The 22,974-nt window shown below is 46.3% G+C and overlaps 1 protein-coding gene across 1 annotated transcript in view; it reads left to right on the forward strand.

The window, feature by feature from the left end:
* LOC147883663 (leucine aminopeptidase 1-like) overlaps positions 1-22,974 on the forward strand; it is a 58,461-nt gene that overhangs the window by 6,200 nt on the left and 29,287 nt on the right. The window contains exons 2-7 of the mRNA XM_087399310.1: positions 16,882-17,299; positions 17,482-17,676; positions 17,869-18,094; positions 19,717-19,843; positions 20,003-20,098; positions 20,438-20,515. Of these exons, the coding sequence (XP_087255436.1) occupies positions 16,882-17,299; positions 17,482-17,676; positions 17,869-18,094; positions 19,717-19,843; positions 20,003-20,098; positions 20,438-20,515 (1,140 nt within the window). The remainder of the gene's footprint in view (positions 1-16,881; positions 17,300-17,481; positions 17,677-17,868; positions 18,095-19,716; positions 19,844-20,002; positions 20,099-20,437; positions 20,516-22,974) is intronic.

Raw genomic sequence — 22,974 nt, forward strand, 5'->3', positions numbered from 1 at the left:
AATAAAATATCTGTGTCACTACAGTCTTGTTGCAATGTATCCCTTATATACCTTCCAACGACTCTTGAGGATTTTCATAGGATATGGGATTAGGCAATCCCTGTGTGTGAGCCCCAAGGACCCAGTGCAGGACATTTTCAGATATCAAATTGTGATTATGTCAGAATAAAGACTTGCCATAGACAATGTCGTCGTCGTGGTCAGTTGGTCGAACCATGGCCTACCTAAGGCCCAATAGGGGTGAGGGAGGCCATAATGCTCTTCTCCCACTGGCCAGGTTTCTGAAGATGGACTAGGGAGAAGATAATAGTTTGATGCTATATTGAGGCTTGCCCACTTCCATTACTAGTAGGAATAATTTGGCTGTAGACTTAGCATCCATCAGGAAAAGGCAGCCAAAGGATCAATATTGTAGTCAAGGAGAAATTTCAAGATGATGTTGTCAGCAAAAGCTTCACATTTGGTCCCCTAGTGGAAATGTTGGGGGGCTTAGCTATTGGCTTGTAGGTAGTTGAAGGATGGAAGGGGATGGATGTGTGGTCCATGTCATGATGGCCTCTGTTGTTGGGTGTGGGGAGCAATGGAATGGAGATGGAATGCAAGGAAGCAAACAACAAGCTGAAGCAATTAGAGTACTTACAAATGGATAGTGAAGAAAGGACAAGTTTGGCCACTATATGGCTCCAAATTCAATTGGTTGACTAGGACTAGGACCAAATGTCCTAACTAGCCTACAAGGCCGTACCAGGGCTAAGTGCTAACAAACCCCCCTCCATGGTATGACTGGTATACTTGGAATCTATGTCGTGGTTGCACATATTCGTCCAAAATGGATATAGCAACATATGATAGTACAGGGAGATCAACATCATGTAATAAATGGTACCAAGTGTAAGGCATGTCGAAAAGCCTCAAACTTGGGTTGTGGTAGAGCCTTGTGAGGAGATGTGCTAAGTTATCCTCCATGGGAATGCATATCTCCATCTGACAAGCACTCTTGAAAATAATGATAGTGCACCTCAATGTGCTTGGTACACGCATTAAAGAGAAGATTATGTGCAACGGCCACTGTCAGTGTAGATCATGGTAGAGGAGGTTTGGCAGAGATCTATAAGTAACTTACGAAGCCAAACACACTCTAGATGGCTGCCTTGTACTCTTGCTTCTTGCTGAACCAAGAAATGCATGAAGACCCAAGCATGAAAGAGTTGCCACTGTGGGACACTTTCGTGTCGTAACAACTTGCCCAATCATTGTCCGTGGATGCATGCAAATCTAGTGAAGATTGATCAATATAGAATAGTCCCAAATGCTATGTGGCCTTCAAGTAACGGAAGACCCGCTTCACTGCTTGCGAATGCTGTGTGCTAGGCTTGTGCATGTACCTGCTTGATTGGGAAACGGCATACTGCAAATCAGGCCGGGTATGGCATACATAAATTAGGCAGCCCACCACATCTTGCTGATAAAGAGTGGCATCAAATGGGGCACTCCATCTTTGGTGGAGAAATGGAAGCCAGGTTCTAATGGAGTAGAAATTGGATTTCAATCCTCGAATTGGAAGAGGGTATGCCTCGTTAGCTAGATTGGAGAGGCAATGCTTCCGTTCACATTTTCAGGACCCTCGGACCAAATGTCTACTGTTTCACTCCTTTGTTCGACCGGCGGGGATGTATGACAGCCCTTGTTGCGGCAATACTTCCGTTCACATTTTTAGGACCCTCGGACCAAATGCTATTGTTTGATACCTAGGTTCGACTGGCAGGGATGTATTGGAGAGGCAATGCTTTCAGGACCCTCGGACCAAACGTCTACTGTTTCACTCCTTTGTTCGACCGGCGGGGATGTATGACAGCCCTTGTTGCGGCAATACTTCCGTTCACATTTTCAGGACCCTCGGACCAAATGTTACTGTTTGACTCCTTGGTTCGACCGGCAGGGATGTATGGCGGCCCTTGTTGGGGGCCGGACTTGTCAGACACCGAGTGGGCTTGTGTGGAGCGAGTACAGGTTCTTATGCTATCACGGATGATTCGTAGTAAGCCTTCAGTTCCTCACCAGATCATTTAGGTTGAGTTTGGATCTTCACCATTGCAGCTCGATGCAGCATTTCAGGTCATTACCTACTTATATCAAGTCAGGGCATACGAAGATCGCACCTCTAGTTGCAGTAGATTACCGTGGCTAGCATTGTCCTCCTCCATGGCACTATCAGCGGCAGGTGACTATAGAGGCTGGTTTGTGCACACAATGAGATGGTTTTAGCGACTGGATAGACTTTCTCCCTACCGGTACAACATTGATGTGTCGTTTTCCCCACTCTATATCACGAGGTAAACTAGGTCATATGTGAGGATCTTCTACAGCTACACTTTCCGGACCTGGTTGGAACCGAATGAGCTCCAAGTGAAGCTCAGCTTCTACAGAGCTCATTGCCTACATATCTTGGATGAGGGGTTTATTGACCCATCAGGCTATACATGGATTCATTTTCCCCATTCATTGAGGATCTCCACTGGGCAGTTTCGGGTCTCTTCACATAGACTGCGCATTGAGATAGTGGCTGGGCAGAGGGTCTACCCAGGGAGAGGCGCATATGTGCTTTTTGCAGCCTAGAGGAGGTTGAGTCGGAGGAACATTTCATCTTTAGATGACCTGTTTACTATGAGATTAGAGGACAATTTCATTGTTTATTCAGAGATAGCTCCAGGCTGTTATCCCAATTTCTCTCTTTTCCATATTAGAGATGCCTGGCCACATTCATTCATGAGGCAGTTAGGCATCGTGAGCTCCTACTCCGATCGTAGAGACAAGAGGAGTGTACCTTGGTGGACTCTTCTCAAAGCATGATCACGGAGTTCTTCCAGCTGGATCACAGGGGACTCTCCCCCTACAGGTCCTAGACATGATCGTGACCCAGACCTGTAGGGGGACTCCCCCCCTACAGGTCCTAGACATGATCATATAGGGGGGGAGTCCCCCTACAGGTCTGGGTCACAATCATGTCTCAGGGGGGGATGATCGTGACCCTGATTCAGTGACATGGCAGCTCAGGCAGAGGGTTGATGCATAGATTACACTTGGGACATTCCATCCATGTTCAGAGTGGGAGCGAGACGGATAGGTGTGACTGTTGCCCTCATTAGGTTTAGAGCCTTGACCAGGAGACAGCATAGGATTGCATCCACAGGGGTTTGGCAGCACTCTATATCTGATTTCATGCTATTGCTCCCTCGCACTTGATGAGGGAAGGGACCACATTGACCTTGGAGCACACTTCACTTTGTATTATGACGGCAATTGAGGATGGTGATGCTGTAGATGACTACTATTTTGATATGGCTATGTAGGATACAGTTTTTTTGCTTTTGTATGGGTGTGGATGCTCGGTTAGTAGCTCGACCCCTCTAGCTGGATTTCTATCAAGTTGTGTTCACGGTCTCATAGACCCATCGGTCTTCGGAAGGCTTTAATAAACTTTCTTTCTTTCCATTCTCACTCTCTCTCTTGCTCGCTGATTGCAAACTGCAAGATGATGCCCTTTGATTCTCTGTCTCACATCCATGGCATCACTTTGTGTATTGAGTGAGGAATATAGTGGGCCTTTGAAGAGGAAATATAACTGAAAGGTATGAATGCCCAAAGAGCTGAATACAACTGTATGGAGGGGCTGAAACCCTCAACTGCAAAATTGGAAAAGACTAAGCTAACTAGAGGAGGTGAATCCTCACTAGATCTCTGGAGAGGTCGAGGCACCCTGCTGGTCTGCTGCGGGGATGCCTGGCTATTGCTGCTCTGAAGGCTTGAAGGCTTGGGGAGTGGATGAGAAATGAGGGACCAAAGGGGCTGCTTGTATAGGCCCCCTTGGGCCTGAAAATAACTGACTAGAAGGCTGGTCGCCACCAACTGTATGGAGGGGCTGAAACCCTCAACTTCAAAACTGGAAAAGACTAAGCTAACGAGAGGAGGTGAATCCTCACTAGATCTCTGGAGAGGCTGAGGCACCCTGCTGGTCTGCTGCGGGGAAGCCTGGCTACTGCTGCTCTGAAGGCTTGAAGGCTTGAGGAGTGGATGAGAAATGAGTGATCAAGGGGCTGCTTTTATAGGCCCCCGTGGGCCCTAAAATAACCGACTAGAAGGCTGGTCTCACTGATTGGAGGCATGCTGGAACCGCCTGCAAACAGGCTGCTGCTCCGACCCCTTCATGGCCTGCACTGACCCTGTCTCAGGCTTGCCTGACTGCCACATGTGACAGGCAGTTGACTGGCTGCTGTATGGCACTGCTAACATGTCTACTGACGTGACTGGTCCTATGTGGCTGTACGGCCTGGTGATGTGGCTATACAGCCTGTCTGCTGTCAGCCAGCATGTCCACGGGCTTGTGGATGCCCGTGACAATTATGCCCCCCTTAACATTAGCAAACTGGACGCCCAAATAGTAGTGCAACCTGCCCATATCTGACATTGCAAATGATTTATGGAAATCTGCCTTAAAATCTGCAATTTTCTGCCAGGAGTAAGCATGTCATCGACATAAAGAATTAAAATCATAAATTCTGAATCACCCTTCTAGACATAAAGAGTGGCCTTTATAGATCTGGCTGGGTTTAGGCATAGCAAAAAAGAATCTATCTTGACATACCATGAAACCGGCCTTCATAAATCTAAAGGGCTGTGTATTGTAACTAAACTAATAACTACATCATTTGCAGCCATATCCCATAACTTTCAGTCACTTAATTACAATGAAACCACTTAGAAAAATAAACTTGCAGAAATGGCTAGAATGCCCCTATCACGATCTGTGACGTATTCCTTTCTCTATTTCTAGACTTATGGATGGTTTGATGAATGGACACTTGTGGAAGGGTATGCCCTTTCGACGGGACACTTCCTATGAGGCACAACCCTTCACAAGAGACATTCCTATTGTAATGTACCCTCTCATCAAGGGTCACACCCTTCACAAGGGGTACACACCTCTTCATGCACATACCCTTTGGAGTACACACCTTTTCATGTGTGACTCTTCACTCTCTATATAAGAGAGGCCCAATTGTATGGATGACACACAACATCTACCCTACAGACATTCAAGCAATACAATTATTCCTTGTTCTCTGCTATTTCAGTCTCCTTTCTGTTCCTTAGCACATTTCTAAATATAGTAAATCTAGGATTTCTTACAGTGGTATCAGAGCAAAAATTCGCTCCTGCCTGTAGGAAATGCCCCCCACCTTCTAGCGCCGATCTGATACATCTTTTCCGCTAGAAGGATATCCGTGCACATTGTGCATGGAAGAGATGGAGAGGATGAGCGTAAAAATTTTTCGCGCCAACCCTGCCTAAAGTCATCTATGGCCTCTCCATCTCCCACACATCACGAGTTGATGTGAATGGACACGACAAAAATCGTGTCTTTTCAGGTGCTTGGGCTGTCCCAAAACCAAGGGACGCACCTTTTCCACCATCGGACACACCTTTTGATGAAGAGTCTTGACTCCTCACTCAAGGGACACACCCCATCGTGGACTATTCATGTAGGGACACCCCTTTTAAAAACAGGGACACACCCCTTCATGAAAAGGTGCACCTATTCCAAGGGTCACACCCCTTTGAATAGGCACACCTTTTAGGCACCAAGCACCTATAAAAGGGTACCTAGAGGGGTTAAAATGGGAAAAAAACCCAGCCCCTACCCTTAGGTTTACCCTAGCTACCCTAGGGTTAATTAAACACCCCAATTAATTTTTGGGCAACTACCCAACCTTAGGCAGCCCCCAACGAAAAAGAGGCGCACCTCTTTGAAGTTCCGTACGGATCTGCACCGCATGGATCTCCACGCAGCAGCAGCCGCTTCAGCCACCGCCATTTCGCTGGCAGCCCACGCAGGGTCTGCTCGCCTCAGCCCTCGCCATCACGTTGCCAGCCGCGCAGGTTCGCTGCCCGCCTCAGCCCACGCCATATCGCTGCCAGCCCGCTCCGATTCGCTGCCGCCTTGGCCTCGCCATCTCGCTGCCAGCAGCCTGGTATCATTGCCCACCTTGGCCTCGCCAACTCGCTGCTAGCCCACGCCACCTGCTGCAGCCTTCACGTGCCATCACGCTGCCAGCCCGTTGGCTTTTTCGCTGCCTGTTACCTTGCCCTTGCAGCCCCACTGGTTTTGCAGCCCTGCTCCTTTCCAGCCTGCAACGTGAGCATAGCGCCAGCCAGCCCTTCGGTCGCAAAACAGCCTGCTAATAGATTTTCGCCATGATAGCAGCAGCCTGGTGCACCAGCCTCTATTGCGATTTAGAATCGGGTACCTGCAGCCTGTTGCGCCATTGATAGCCTGCTCTCATTGCCAGGTGGAGTCTTTCCATTCTGCTTTTAAGGATTCTCTTGTCATTATCAAATTACAACAAATGAAAGACGCTCCCTTAAAGCATGGAAACCCCTGGTAATTCACCTGGCATTTCAAGGACACCTCAGGCATCATCTACCACACAATATCGTGTTCAGATTGCACAACCAGCCCATTTCGGAGCTTTTGCATCGTGGGTCTTTTGTGTCACGTGCCCTCTTAGTGATTTGGACCACATCCTATATCTTCTGCGTGAGGCACCTCAGTTACATTACTTCCTCAGCACAGTCCAGGTTGTGTGCCACACGACACGAAGATACCCAGAACCCGATATTCCTCAAGAGTTTGCTGTCCATCTTTGGAGAGAATTTTACCCCTCACCTTCCGCATCTCCAGGGTACTCTCCACCTCTTTCAGCTCCCAGATATCCTCCTATACAGGTTGTACCTTCCCCAAGACAGTATTTACACTCCGAAGGCACTCCTCCTGGATATCCTCCACTTCCGACAGCAGCTCCTTATTCCTTCTCAGATCCGTGGACGCTGCAACCTACTCCTGTCCTCTCACGAGTAGTAACACCACTTTCGGCATCACCAGTGTTACCTCAGACAGGACCTCCTTTACCAGATTTCCACGGGTGGTTCCATCCTGCCTCGCCTTTCCCCTCCAACATGAGCAACCTCAGGGAGCAGCCCGAATCCTCTTCCAAGAATGGTACAAACTAGAGCGCAAGTTCGCGCTTTTCTCCGATATGTCGCAACGCTCGCGTGAAGTCTCTTCAAAGATCAAAGACTCAAGTCCAAAAAAGACCCCTGAAGTCAACGTACAAGGCGAAACACTACTGCAACTTCAAATTTCCCAGCTTTAGGACAGCATCTCCGACTTGGTCCAGAAAGTTCAACAACTTCAAGATTCTCGCAGTCTCACAAATATAGAGGATGACGTGATGCAACCAGACGACTATGCGGATTCATTCCCACCAGAGGTAGAAAACACTGAACTACGTGCCCTCTACCGTTTACTTCAAGCTTCCAAAACTAAGACTTGATATCAAACTTCCGGAAGCCTATACTGGTCAACACAATCGCCGAATAGTTGACCAATGGCTCGCAAAAATGCGCATGTATTTTGATACTGTTGACCTCACTGAAGGCAAAAAGATCGCCTTGGTAGCCTCCCTCCTCAAGGATATAGCTTTTCTATGGTGGCAAAGACGCTTAAAGGATGGCGAAAGTGTGTTAACATGGGAACGTTTTGAACACGTGCTTCGTAAGCAGTTCATACCTGCCAATGCGGACTTCCAAGCACGTACAAAACTCCGACAATTGGAGCAAACGGGCTCCCTGTCTTCCTACATCTCTCAGTTCACCACATTGGTGCTGGAGATTAATGGTTTAACTGAGGATGATCGCCTTCATGCTTTCATCTCATGCCTAAATCCCTCGTTACGCATTGATGTCCTTAAAGCAAACATCACCACCACATCTGGCGCTATTACTTACGCAGAGCGCATTACAGATTTCCAAAACACAGGGAAGTTAAGTAATAATCGCACACAGAACTCTCCTATGGCCAAAGGTGCTCGCCCTCAAGATAACACCAGGTTTCGAAAAAACTCTGGTAATCAAGGTCAGCGACAGTCTCAAGATCCCCAGAAGACTCAGAAATCATATGCTGGATTCCAACAGAAGCAGTCCTCCAAGGATCGCGCCTCTTCTTCACAAAGTCATTACCGACATCCCCAACATAAAGGTGCGGCCACTGACAAGAAGAACAACTCCAGCACAAAAGGACTTTGTACCATCTGCACAGGCGACCATAGATGGTTCGATTGTCCCAAGCAACCAAAGCAAAATTCCAATATGGAACCTAGCACTTCCCAGAGAGAAGATGCTACCCCAACACAAGACAAGAAAGGCAAAGCTGTTCGATTGGCAAATACCATCCACCTGAGCCTTGCCAGCAACCCCGAACCTTCCTTGGCCATTCAAGTACTTTGTGTTCAAGGATCGATTCGTGGAACAACGGTCACTATCCTCATCGACAGTGGCTGCTCTCATAACTTCCTAGCTAGTTCTATGGTCGACAAACTTCGGTTGACCACCAGTCCTAGTCTCATGGACTATCAGATTGAACTCGCAAATGGAACTACTTTCTTGTGGAACACCAGGATCAAAAACTTGTCTTTTCACATCCAACATTATACGGACAAGTTGAACTTCGATATCATGTCTCTTTCTCGGTACGATGTCATACTCGGACAATAGTGGCTCTATGATTATGATCCATCAATCAGTTTTCGCAGCCATACTATCCAGTTTGTCCACGAGGGAAAACTTATTGAGCTAACTGGTTCTAGGGACTCTCCTTCAACCCCAGTTGCCTCTGTCCTACAAGTAAAGAAGTGGGTTCGTAAACGTCAAGTAAAGACTTCACTTCAGTTGGTTTCGGCAGTAGAGGAGACACCAACTAAGGATCCTCCTGAATACCTCAACCAACTTTTTTTCCAGCCCTACCTGGATATTTTTCCACAGGAATTGCCAAAGCAGTTACCACCTCGACGACCAGTGGATCACCCAATCGAACTTATTTCCGGCAGTAATCCACAATCGAAACCTCCTTATCGGGTTTCTTACACTCAAAATGAAGAAATCCAAAGACAGGTCACCGAACTACTCGACAAAGGTCACATTCGGCCTAGTCGTAGCCCTTTCGGATCTCCTAAACTACTTGTGGAAAAAAAGAATAAGTCAATGCGTCTCTGCATCGACTACCGAGCCCTCAACAAGCTCACTATTAAAAACAAGTATCCATTGCCTCGCATCGATGACCTCTTCGATCAACTTCTACATGCAACACAATTCTCAAAGATTGATCTTCGTTCCAGTTATCATCAAATTCGCATACGAGAAGGCGATGAGTACAAGACAGCTTTTCGAACAAAGTATGGACACTATGAATGTTTGGTCATGCCCTTTGGGTTAAACAATGCCCCGGCCACATTCATGACACTCATGAACGACATCTTTAGGCCTTTCCTCGATAAGTTCGTCATCATTTACCTCGATGACATCCTCGTTTTCAGCAGATCCCTACATGAGCACAAACAACATCTTCACCAAGTTTTTGAAGTTCTCCGCGTAAATTCTCTCTACATCAACATTGAGAAGAGTGAGTTCTTCAAGACCCAACTCGAATATTTGGGACATGTTATTTCAGCTCAAGGCATCTCTGTGGATCCCAAGAAGGTCGAGGTAATCCGAAACTGGCCTACTCCTAAGAATGTTCATGATGTCCGCTCTTTTCTCGGATTGGCAAACTTCTACCATACAAAGGTCTATCAGTTTTCCGAAATTGCAGCTCCTATGTTCGAATTATTAAAAAGCACAGCAGTTTTTCAGTGGCTTCCCAAAACAGAGTATAGTTTCCAACAACTCAAGCAAGCACTCACTACCACACCAGTTATGGCTATTGCTGACCCAAACCTTCCATTTGAGGTCATGACCGACGCTTCCGACATCGCTACAGGAGCAGTCTTGATGCAAGAAGGCAGAGTTATTGCTTTTGACAGCCATAAACATTCTGATATCCAAACCCGATACTCGGTTTATGATAAGGAGTTTCTTGCTGTTGTACATGCTTATCGCTCTTGGAAACATTATCTCATGGGAGCCGACTTTGTGGTCAAGACAGACCATCACTCTCTAAAGTATATCTTTACTCAGCCAGTCATGAACGCTCAAGATCTGGATGACTCTGACGCTACTTGGCAATTTGATGAAGACTTATAGCAGTAGTATTTTCAGAATTTACAGTGATATTTTCTACATCAGTTCATTATCTCCACCAGGGTCTTATTTTGAGTGGGAGGGGATGTCACGATCTGTGACGTATTCCTTTCTCTATTTCTAGACTTATGGATGGTTTGATGAATGGACACTTGTGGAAGGGTATGCCCTTTCGACGGGACACTTCCTATGAGGCACAACCCTTGCCCTTTCGACGGGACACTTCCTATGAGGCACAACCCTTCACAAGAGACACTTTATTGAAGAGACATTCCTATTGTAATGTACCCTCTCATCAAGGGTCACACCCTTCACAAGGGGTACACCCCTCTTCATGCACATACCCTTTGGAGTACACACCTTTTCATGTGTGACTCTTCACTCTCTATATAAGAGAGGCCCAATTGTATGGATGACACACAACATCTACCCTACAGACATTCAAGCAATACAATTATTCCTTGTTCTCTGCTATTTCAGTCTCCTTTCTGTTCCTTAGCACATTTCTAAATATAGTAAATCTAGGATTTCTTACAGCCCCTGCTCAATGAAATCAGATATGAGACACCCATTGGCCCCAAAAGCTTTGGTGCCCTTTTCGGTATTTATTTAATTCTTTGGAAGAAGGAATCTGCTTTTACAACAAGGGCTCACCCTTGTACTGTGCTTCTTGCAATTCCTCTGACAGAGCCAATGCTTGGCCTCCACCTGCATCCAATTCCCAAGTGCACACACTAGTATCCAACTACCAAGCAACACTGTGGCATTCCACACTGTGCTCCACCGAATGAGGCAATGCATCAAAAGCAAGTCCTAGATAATACTCTCATAGTGCCTAGTGAGAGCTTCAAACAACAAAATGCAACAACAAGCTTTCAGAAATGACAAAATGGAAATCAAAAGAGGGCCAAAACGACCATACCTGCTGTCCTTGGAAGAGGGGTGAGCTCAATCCTTGCACCTATCCCCTGTCTAGGCTCCCAGTAGTGCACAGTGTCCCTCAGCCATGAACCAGAGAAGCAAATGAAGAAGAAATCACCTCCTGAGGGCAGCAAGTCCTAGAGCAAAGGCTAGCAGGGAAATGGGCAGCTAGGAGAGTGAAAGAGAATGCTCTAGAAACAGAGGGAGAGGAAGAGAGCAAGCAGGTCTCGGGCAGGAGAAGAGGAGCAATCAATCAGCGATGAGTGTCACCATTCGTGCAAAAGGATTGTACGGTCAGCCGTACAACAGCCCGTACAACCTGGAAAACTGTTAGTACAGCCAGCAACTAATGCCTCAGGATTCGTGCAACATGAAATAGCCGTACAACCTGCGTCGAGTCGTCCGTACAGTAGCAATCGTTATCCATACAACATCATTAAAGTTTCCATACAGCCTGTACGGAAGCCTTGGAAAAATGTGCCTGCAGTCCGTACAGCCGTACGGACTGCTTTGAACAGTGTGAAGACAGCCAAATGCATGGGGAGAGACGATTTTTAAATGCATGCCAGCCCTTCACCTTCCAAAACATGCAAATTGACCAGCCCGTAATGATTGAAGGGGGAGAGGGTGGTAGGTGGTGCATGAGGGGCTGCCATGTGCCCCCTCATTAATGCTCTAACCTGCCCTACCAAGGACAATGTTGGTTGCCCATGGGCCCAACATTTAGACTCCTCTTTAATGCCTTAGTCTAGCACTTGGGCCCGAGTGGTTGCACTTGGAATTGAACTCTAGGGACTTCTAGGAAGTTAGCACTTCCTCTAGGCCAGTCCCCTACGGTCAAAAATATCCTCGGGTTTGCCCATGGGTTATTTGCGTCCCTGCGACATCCCCCCTCTTGAGACAAAAAACATCTCGTCTGCTACTACAAAATACAGCAAATAAACAACAATGAAAGAGGCATGAATTGTTGGAGATATCATAGCCAAAGAGTGTGTTGGTGTGTAGTACTAGGTGATCTAGTACTACTTTGTGTGTGAGTCATGTGTGAGTGCCACGCGTTATCATGGGACTTATTCCATACGCACTAGGTGCTAGTGTGTGAGTGTGTAGCCTATATAAAGGCTTGTACTTCACGTGTCATGATATACGTGATGAATGAATGAAAGCCTTCATTATGTCTTCATTTTGAGTATCACTTCTTCACTCCCTAGCGTATCTCTCCTGCAGCTCCGCCCCCTCCTCTCCTAGCCTCTTGCTCCGCCTCTCTCGCTCTGCCCCTCCTGCTGCAGCTCCCTAGCCTCGCCACTCCCCTAACCTCTCCGCTCCCCTAGCCTCCCCTCTCCGTTGTCCTAGCGTTGCCGCTCCCCTAGCCTCTCCGTTCCCCTAGCCTCGCCGCTCACCTAGCCTCCCCCCTCCCCTAGCTGCTACGCTTAGCCTCCTCCCCTCCCACTCCTCCCATGCAGCTCCCGCCACCTGTTGTAGCTCCCCCCGCCTCCTGCAGCGTCGCCTTCGCCCCTCCTGCCTCGCCTCCCGTCTGTTGCAGCTCCCCCCGCTCCACTCTAGCCACCTGTTGCTGCTCCCCCCGCCTACTGCAGCTCCCTTTGCTGCGCCCCCTCCTCCCCTTCTACTCCACCTCCTCCACTCTAGCCACCCCACCACCCTTCAGCTCCCTGCCATCCTTCATCCACCCCCTCGTGACCCCTCCGCTACTCCTTCTACTCCTCAGCCTCACCCGCCTGCTCTCTAGTCACTCCCCCCTTCCCTACTAGCCCCCTTGCCACCCCTCAGCCTCTTTTCAGCCCCCTTGGGGGTACCTCCCATCATGGGGAGGGAGCTCCCGCTCCCGCTCTTGCACTAAGACCTGCACCGAACATGGGTCAATCAAACGAAATGGGAAAAGGTTGCAAGGATACAGATAAAGCCACAAAGAAAAAACAGACACAGCTGAAACTCGAAGATGTGAACACACGATACAACTGTAGTGGACTTGGAGTGGACAGCAAAGCAAAGGCGGGGCCCACTTCCGCCTTAGCTTCAGCCACAGCCTCAGCTTCAGTCTCAGCTTCGGTCTCAGCTACATCAGCTACATCCTCATACTCAGCTTCAACGCCAGCCTCAGCTTCAGCCTCAGTGTCAGCTCTAGTTTCAGTTCTAGCCCCTCTCTCAGCTCCACTTCTGCCCATAGCCTCTACTGTTACAACTACTGGCTTTGATATACCCCTACCCATGACATTGATTATTCCATCCTCCCCTAGGACAGAGGGGTTGTCACTGACACAATCTCTTCCATCTCTCCCTTCTTTTACCGCTACTGGGATTACCCATGGCCACTAGCCTCATTGTCGTAGCAAATCCCTGGTATGAGTTAGGGAGCCCATCAAGTGTCGTGGACACTACTTGTAAATATGGGACAATCTCATCAACATTGATGAGATAGGCATCCATGTTGTCTGCTTCGTTCATCTTAACACCATCCAGTTGCATGTGCAAATAGACAACCCTAGCCTCATTCCAAATCTGACAGAGATTGGCCAAAGTATACCATGCAGCATTGGCTGTCTGCAAGACTGAATGTGAGGTATAACAACCCTCTTGCTATTTATAACAATCATTGCATGTGCATGCGCATCTCTCTGATCCTATCAAATCTGCTCGGATGTGGGAGGCATTGCAACATGCATTGCAGGAGCAGTGGTAGATGAACCAGAAGTGGCAGTAGTAGTGGCTGTAGGGGCAAGAGATGCTTGTGTTGGACAGACAAAGTCTTGGAGCCAGATACAATGCCCCAAAAATTTTTGAATACCAAGAGGTGGTGCACCAAGTATGACCACATGGGATATTTGGTACCATCACGCTTGTCCTTAGCGCCAAGCATTCTAAATGACTCATGGTTTGCCATTGCAAGTGAAAAAACGAAGTGCCTTGCAAATGTCAAAGCCTCAAGGCTACCACTGCAATGAGCAGGCTGCTCAAAAGCTGATGCAAATTTGTAAATGTCACCCCCCCCAAAATGACAGCCAGAGCTTTGCAAATGTGAAGACCAAGTAGGCCTGCTCAAACTCCGAGCAATTCTGTCCTGCGCGTAATTTTTGCAAATCTGCCCCAAATGTATGTACAAATCTACTACAATGTACCTGAAAATCAAGTCCTTAAAGCACGGCAGCAAAAGCCCCAATTTCTTGCAAGCTGAATGTGAGAAATTCCTAGGCAATCTGAGAGCAAAAGACTGCAATTTCACCAAAAGCCGCAAAATTTGGAAAGGGCAAATGTGCTAAAAGAGGGGAAATGTAGGAAAAGCCCGAAACGTGACTGCAATGCTCAAATTTGACAACAATGTGCTGCAAAACACAAAACCAGACATGGCTAGAATAGCTGCAAAGAGACTCAAATGACTGCGATGTGCTACAAGTCTGAGCAGAAGCCTGAAGACTTAAGGCAAATTGCAAAAGATAATTGCAAAGACGTACGACCAAAAAAGGGTCAAGTACAAGTGATTGTACGGATTTGTATAGTTGCACGATCAGTCGTGGAGATGTGCATAGTTGCACGGACAGTCGTGGGAGAGGTGCGCAGTTGTACGGATAGTCACGGGACTAAAACAAGTCATGGGTGGCGAAATCTACACGAAATTTGCAGCAACTGGTGTCATTGCGGAGGCGGTGAATCTGCAGCAACTGGCATCGTCGATTTGGAGCAAGTCGTTGGTGAGGTAGAGCAACACTAAATCGAGGCTTTCGCGGGATGAGTGGAGCAGTGCAGAACCGAGGCGAAATGGGGATGGATGAGCCGCTATTTTGCTAAAATTTCTTACTTCGGACTAATGCTTGAAGCATACAAACAGAAGGCACTCCCAAGCTTACTTCATTGCACATTGGGATGACTCTTGTCTTCGCCTGTTGCGTTTACCTCCTTGAGAGGAGTGAGTTGGGGTGAAGGTGGAGCATGAGGGGAGGCAAGTAGGAGCAAGAAATCCGGCTCTAATACGACAATGGATAAAAGTAACGACAGGGCTTCATCAGGGATAAATTGCCTAAGATTTGCAAATTTTTAAATCTGGAGGGTTTATTAATAGCTGCCCCTGATGAGCGTGCTCGTGGCAAAACATGTAATTGGGATTTGGAAGGGCTAGAATCATGTAGTTGAACAGTGAATGGTGATTGCAAAGTGAGGCAGTGTGGTTCCACGTGTTGTAGCAAATGAAAAACGTAAGTTCTAAAACGTTTTAATCAAGGATGATTTTGAAACAAATGTGTGCCTAACCCCCCCCCCCCCCCCCCCCTGACTCTAATAATTTCAGGGCTCTACATTAACAAATAGAAATCAGAAATCACAATTTCAGGCATGAAAGTATACAGCAAGCGTCAATGTTCATGATTCATGTTTGAAACTTGAAACTTGATACTAGAACCTAGTCTCGAGCATGCTATTATTTATCAACTTTCAGCTTTTAACTTTTAACAAATCGTAAATGAAAAACCAGGCTTTACAGTGGAAAGCTTTAGAAGGAAATACCTCAGGACCATGAAACTTGACCATTGACATCAACTTAAGTCTCACAATAAATCTGAATATGAATCCTGAAGGCTGACAGTTGTCAAAACTTGAATCTAGAAACTCCACATAGGCTACACCTAATAATCCTGGATGATTACAGCCGGCCAGACTGGAAGGGGGACTTCGCCCTATAAATAGGGCCCCATTTCAGATTCCAAGAGACCACACCTTAGCCTGCATTCAATAGGTCAGGAACCAGTTCATGTTGGAGCATACATTTAGCAGATCCAGAGCAGACCTAGGTGCAAACATACATCAAGTAGGAGAGCGTAAGGAGCTCAAGAGGAAGTGCCCGACAACAGAACATCAGAGCAGACTTTACAGGAGTGCTCCACCTAGAGCAGCCACTAAGTCTGGCAGAGACGCACAGTGATCTAGGAGGAGTCCACAGCAGAGGGATCAGCAAACAGTGCCTGAGTTTGGTGCCTTTACCTCAGTGGATGCTTGCTGAAGTTGTTGGTAGTAGGTGCAGATATGTTAGGCCTTTGTACTTGGATTTACCCATCTGTACGAGACTGTTTGGCTGTACATCTGTGTGTACTCTCTCTAAATCTAAAGTGTTCTGTCCATACATACAAGCACTTGGGGTGAGTTTGCATTCAAAGTTTTCACTGTGAGATCTCAGGACTTTCTTTATTCTGCTGCACGAGGGTTGGCCGTAGTAAGCTATCCACTTCAAGCATTGAAAGAGCTGGTGTATGCTCTAGCCTTGCTTAGATCAGTTCAGAAATATATGGTTCTTGTGACTTCAACACGATGAGCCTGCTTATGTTCCTGGATTCATGTATTAAATTATGAGCAGAGATAAACTCAAGTGATTTCTGTTCTGTGCATAAACTGAGGCCTGAGGGCAGGGTAAGCACACAGTAGATGGAGTGGAAAATAGTGGAGTGCTGTCGAATTTTAGATCTTCTATCCCCCTCACCAGAATATACTTTGCAGCCTCTTTGGGATGCTTGACCGTGCTGTGTCATGGATCTTATGAACTCAGCTTTCATTATCTTTCTGATGCGTATCTTTATAAATGGTTCCAAACTGTTAGCTAATGCTTAAAAGAAAAAAAAATCCTACTGTTTGCTGTCGTCTACTTCATGTAGTAAGATCAGTATGCAAGTGTTGTTTCTGGTGTCATCTATGTGGAATGTTGACCAATATTGTCCAGCTACCTCCAAATTTTCATAGACCATACATAATTCATGAGTTGATCAAGTGTTTAAAGCCAACTGACAATGATAGATGCATATTTATCTAATTGTCCCCTTGTCTGGTGATCAGATTGCTATTTTGGCATCCGAAATAGATGTGACAGAGTGGAAAGGGGATGTCTTGGCTGTGGGAGTGTCATCAAGTGACTTGAGCAAAGATGAAAATGGTAGCTTCCAAAACGTGAAGCTAAGGAAGCTTGACGAGTTTCTGAATGGTATTCTGGGTGCTGTTACCATAGAAGAAGATTTCACTGGAAAAGCCGGTCAGTCCACCTGCGTTAGGCTCCCTGGGTTCGGTTTTAAGAGGGTTGGCCTTATAGGGTTTGAAAAATCTGGAGTGCAATCTCCGGGGAAGTGGAAGAGTTTTGGAGAATCTGTGGCAGTTGTTGCCAAAACTGCTCAAGCCAGCTCTCTAGCTATCACTCTTGCAAATCTTGAAGATTTGGACCAGGAATCACTATTAATCAGAGCTCATGCCATTGCTTCAGGTTCTCTCCTTGCAGCTTATTTTGTAATTCCAAATCAGTGGTAATTTGAATCTCTTAAAGTGTACATCGAAAATCTCTGCGAGTTTTTATCTGTGGCTTGTGACTTTTTTTTTCCCCTGTTATTCGGTAGCACTTGTAGAAGAACACTAATTCAAATGGCCTAATGGCCTCTTTGCTTTCAGGTGTTACGCTTGGATCATATGAAGACGTGAGATTCAAGTCTGAAAAGAAGAAACCTGTCCTTAAGAGTTTGGACCTATTAGGTTTTGGCAGTGGGACTAAATTGGAGGAGAAGCTCAAAAATACTGAGAAAATCTGTTCAGGAGTAATCTTTACGAGAGAACTAGTGAATGCTCCTGCAAATGTTCTCACTCCTGGTATTTTGGATGAATTACTTGAATTGCTGTTCTGGTCAGACAATAGGGTCAGAATAGTGTCGATGTTTGAAGTTTTTAAATGCTTGTCCCCTGGGTTGGTTCAGGCAATCCTGATACCTTCCCGATCATAAATGTAGAAGAGTTGTTAGTCTCAATTCTTTTTCTCATGCACTTCTATATTCTTGGATGCAGCTGCCCTAGCTGAAGAGGCCTTGAGTTTGAGCTCCAGTTTTAAAGATGTTTTAACCATCCAAATTTTGGATGAAGAAAAATGTAAAGAACTAAAGATGGGATCTTACCTTGGAGTGGCTGCTGCTTCTACCAATCCCCCAAAATTCATTCACATTCAATATAAGTCACCAGATGGTGATGCAAAGACGAAGTTGGCAATTGTTGGAAAAGGCTTGACATTTGATAGGTATGCCATATTTGTCATGCTGATTATTTTTGGCAGTCTAGGTTAATAAAACTCGTGAAAAGGCATCGACAGAAATTTTGCATAAAATCAATCAAGTTAATGGTTCATAGATGAATTATTTGTCCGAGAACTTACAAAATCTGAAGACTTCATCTACAAATATCCACAATTCTTGGACACAGGAAATTTTCCTTGTGATATATTTAAAAATTAACTGCACAAGAAGTGAATTTCTACCCTTTAACATGCAACCTATGCTCCATACTAGATAATTCTCTTTTTGAGGCGGTGCATAGTAAGTATCAGCGTATAGACTCTAGAGTCGCTTGCTACACCTAATATGGATTTTAACGCAGAAGAATATGGATTTTGTGGTAGAGATCTCACATTGTTACTTCAAATACCAACTCACTCCGTGCACATGCATGTATAGAAAGGCATCACTTCTGATGTGGAGAAAGTACACAGAGATATACAGCCAGAAAACATCTCATATATAGATGTCATAACCATGTACAGAAACCTGCCAAATCTGTACCAACACCTCCAGCAAACATGCGATGAGGCAGGGCACCAAACTCAGGCTCTGTTTGGTGTACCTCCTGCTATAGCCTTCTCCTAGGTCACCGTGTGCCTCAACCAGGCATGAGTAGCTGCTCTAGGTGACCTGCCCACCCTCCCGTGCTCCACACTGTGGCTACTGCTATCCTGGGGTAGATCTGCCTCTGTGTGAGCTCCTGGAAGGTCCAAACCTCCTGCAATTTGAACTCATAAATGCCCCCCTAAGGGGTCTCTTTTATAGGGCACCAGGCCCTCTGATTTGGCTGACCAGACTGGCAGACCGGCTGACCTGGCAGCCTGCCAGCCAACCCAGTCTGTGCCTATTCCAGCCAGCCAAACAGGCTCCTGCCTATTTGTACAGGTCCCTGTTGTAGCTGCCTGTCTGCTGGACAATTCTTCCATGTGGCAAATTGCCACTGGCCTGATCCTGCTTCACTGCCGACCCTGCAGACTGTGTACTTCCTGCTACTGCTGACCAGTACATACGGTACTGCTGACTAGTACTGTTGCAGTATTGCTGACCAGTACATACAGTACTGCTGACTAGTACTGTTGCTGTACTGTTGCAGCCCCAGCCTGTATGGCTGGCTGGCTGACTGACTCTGCAGACTGTACTTGCTCCTCTACTGCTGACCAGTAAATGAAGTACTGCTGACCAGTACTGTACCTTCTGTACCAGCCCAAGTACCTGCTGTTTCAGTCACCGTATCTCCTGTGTAGCCCATGTGGCTGCCTACAAGCAGCCCTATGAAGGATGTTCTGCCGCACACAGATGGCCATCTCTCCCAATCCCTCGAGATGTGCCAGTATGGCACCATCTTCACCTGTATTGCTACGGATGTCACTGTTGAACTCCTCATTCATTGGCTTACAGGTGGGCAGTGACCCTATTTATCTAATAGTGACAAGAGATTAACGTGAGCTGCAGTATATAGGCCTTTTGCTTGATATTAGTGATTGGTGGCATGAGTTTCAATTTTTGACACTCCACTCTGCTTTCCAATCGAGTGTCTTTGTTTTTTAAATGACTTTGCTAAATGACTTTTTGCATGGTTGGACAGTGGGGGTTACAATCTTAAAACAGGACCTGGTTGCTCCATCGATCTTATGAAATTTGACATGGGAGGTGCTGGAGCTGCCCTGGGTGCTGCTAAAGCAATTGCTGCGATACGTCCTGTTGGTGTAGAGGTGATCTTTAGGTTCCTGGATTCTGGAGGGAAGAGACTGATTAAAATGTTGGCTTGACTTGAGAGGTTGTTTAAACTTCAGTTTGTTCAGTGTCCTTTTTCTTTAAAACTGGTTTATCCCCAATGCTGTATTTTGTTCTTGCTTGATTCTCTTGATTAGGTCAACTTCATTGTTGCCGCTTGTGAGAATATGATCAGTGGCGCAGGGATGAGACCAGGTGATATATTAACAGCTTCAAATGGCAAAACAATTGAGGTATGAAGAAATGCATGTATCCCTTGTCCCCCTATAGAGTGCAGCATTTGTCGACTCCAAAACTGTGTGGAAAGTAAGCTTTTGAAAGAAACTTATACTTCAATAGATGTTGTGGAAAGTAAGCTTCTGAAAGAAACTTATACTTCAATAGATGTTGTAGCGAGTGATGAACCAATACTGTGAGGTAATGAAGAGTTTATCTTGCTTATTTATAGGCATAGTGTTTGCATGCAGATTTCTCTTAACGGATTGCATTTCATTCAGGTGAACAATACAGATGCTGAAGGAAGACTCACGTTAATAATGCTGAAGGATTTCTCTTAACTGCATTTCATCCAGGTGAACAACACAGATGCTGAAGGAAGACTCACGCTAGCTGATGCCTTGGTCTATGCCAGCAAACAGGGAGTCCACAAGGTTTTGGTTTTAATCTTTTATCATTTATTTGTGTATTTGTACTGGGTTTCTCTGTTACTGATTGCGAAGTCTTCTTCTATTCTTATTGAGATGTAAAACTTGAACTTGCGTAATGCCTCAAGTTTAAGTATTTCAGATAATCTGAACACAAAGGTCAACTTTATTTAGGAATTGCCTGAAATACAGGCATGACAGGATGAGAAAGAAAGAAAGAAAGAAATTTTATTAAAGTCTTTGGAAGACCGATGGGTCTATGAGACTATGAAAATCCTGGTACAAATGAGTTGTGGTGGTGGAGCTACTAAACGAACATCCACACCAATGCAAAATGCAAAAAATGCAGAATCTAAGTACAACATAGTCATGTCGGTGGTCGACTATATATAAATCTCATCATCATCATTATCATCAGGACATCAAGGTAGATGAGGCAATGGAGGCATGAAATCGGCGATAGAGTGCTGTTGGCCACGCATGGGTGTGTCCCTGGCACGTCTCCTGGTTATAGCTCTGCGCCTAACAAGGGCTACAGTAACCCCTTTCGGTCGGGCTGTCAACCCTCTGTCTGAGCTGTCGGGTCACTAGCTCTGGGTCATGGTCATGTCGAGGCCTTATCTCATGGATAGAGCTTTGAGAGGGATCAACCAAGGAAGAAGTCTGCTCTTGTCTCCGTGCTCGAAGTATCCTCTCGCAGTGTCTGAGTACCTCATGAATGAAGCGTGCTAAACAACTCTGGTCTGGGTAAGAGAGGAATCGGGCCAAAACCTCGTAGCTATCTCTGAAGAGGCAGTAGAAACGCCCTCGGATCTCATAGTAAATAGGACATCTGAAGATGAAGTGCTCCTCTGTCTCAACCTCCTACATGTCACATAATGTGCATATGCGCCTCTCCTTGGGTAGGCACTTTGCTTTGCCACTCTCGATACGAAGTCTATGTGAAGAGATCCAGAACTACCTAATAGAGATCCTCAGTGAGTCTGGTAAGTAGATCTGTGTGTATCTTGGTGGGTCAATGAAACCCTCCTTTGTGATATGTAAGCAGTGGTCTCTGTAGAAGCTAATCTTCACTGGGAGTTCCCTCGGTCCCAACCAGGTCCGGAATGTGTGTAGTTGTAAGATATCCTCACGGATAACCTTGTTAACCTCATGTGATAGGAGGGGAGAAAACGGAGCGTCCATGCTATATTGGAAGGGAGGGAGTCTATCCATGTGGAGTGCCAGTCGCTCAAACCATCTCTCTGTGCGTGCATACCAGCATCTCTAGTCCCCTCTTGCTGAAAGTGCCATAGAAGAAGACATTGCTAGCCATGGTAGCTTGCTGCGCCCAGAAGTATAATCCCCATACTCCTCGACTCGGTACAGATACGTGATGACCTGAAATGGAGCATCTAGCTGTAATGGGGATGACCCAAACTTAGCTTGAATGATCTGGTGAGGAATGGATGGCTTACCATGAGTCATCCGTGATAACATGAGAACCTGTAGCCGCTCCACACGAGCCCACTCTGTATTCGATAAGCCTGGCTCCGAAGAGGGGCTGCCGTATATCCCCGTTGGGTGGATCAAGGAGTTAAAAAGCAGCCCCTTGGTCCCTGGATCCTGAAAGTGCGAGCGGAAGCACTGCCTCTCTAGTTTGGCTAATGAAGCATATCCTCTGCCCAAGCGTGTATGATGAAACTATCTCAACAGGTGACCCATCAAATGTGAACTGCTCATGGCGCATGATGGTTCGAGATGTATTGAAGATCATAACCTTGGTTTTACCTATGTTGACCTTTAAATCATGAGACTCACAAAAGGATTGTAGTGCGTTAAGGTGTCTCTGGAGCTCCTCTGCTAAGGAAGACAAAGAGCCACGTCATCTGCATAAAGCAATATCTGGATCAGCGTGCCCGCAAGAGAGCAACCAACCCCCCTTGTGTCTAGATCACTGTCTCAAGCTCGTCAATGTAGAGGCCAAATAGGGTAGGTGATAATGGACATCCTTGTTTGACCCCAATAGTGCTCATGATCTCGTCTGTCCACCGAGATCTTGCCGGACTCTACTTGAAACTCTCTCGTAAAGTGCTATGGCAGCCCAAATGATCTCTTGGTCATAACCCAAATCCTGTAGGCGCTGTATGAGGCGAGCTCTTGGAACCGTGTCAAATGCCTTGCGGAAATCCACAAAGCAATAGTAAATCCTCTTCTTCCGTGTCCTCGCCTCCTCGATGATACACCTGAGCGTGAGAATGTGATCCATGTTTCCATGATCACGCCAGAATCTAGCTTGTCCTTTTGCTCTAAGTCCTCGACACTCCGCAAATCTATTGACCTCAGAATCAAGCACTGATGCATAAATCTTGGACATGACATGTCCAATCATAATGGTCCTGTAATTCTCCGGGCTCATTGGATCCCCTGCCTTGTGGATGGGTGAAATAGTGTTAATGGTCCAGGCACATGGAAGCCCCAAACAA

The sequence above is a fragment of the Dipteris shenzhenensis genome, chromosome 28 (assembly GCF_047967505.1).
Source record: "Dipteris shenzhenensis isolate YYH24624 ecotype China chromosome 28, Dip_SZ_1.0, whole genome shotgun sequence".
NCBI classification, from domain to species: Eukaryota; Viridiplantae; Streptophyta; class Polypodiopsida; order Gleicheniales; family Dipteridaceae; genus Dipteris; species Dipteris shenzhenensis.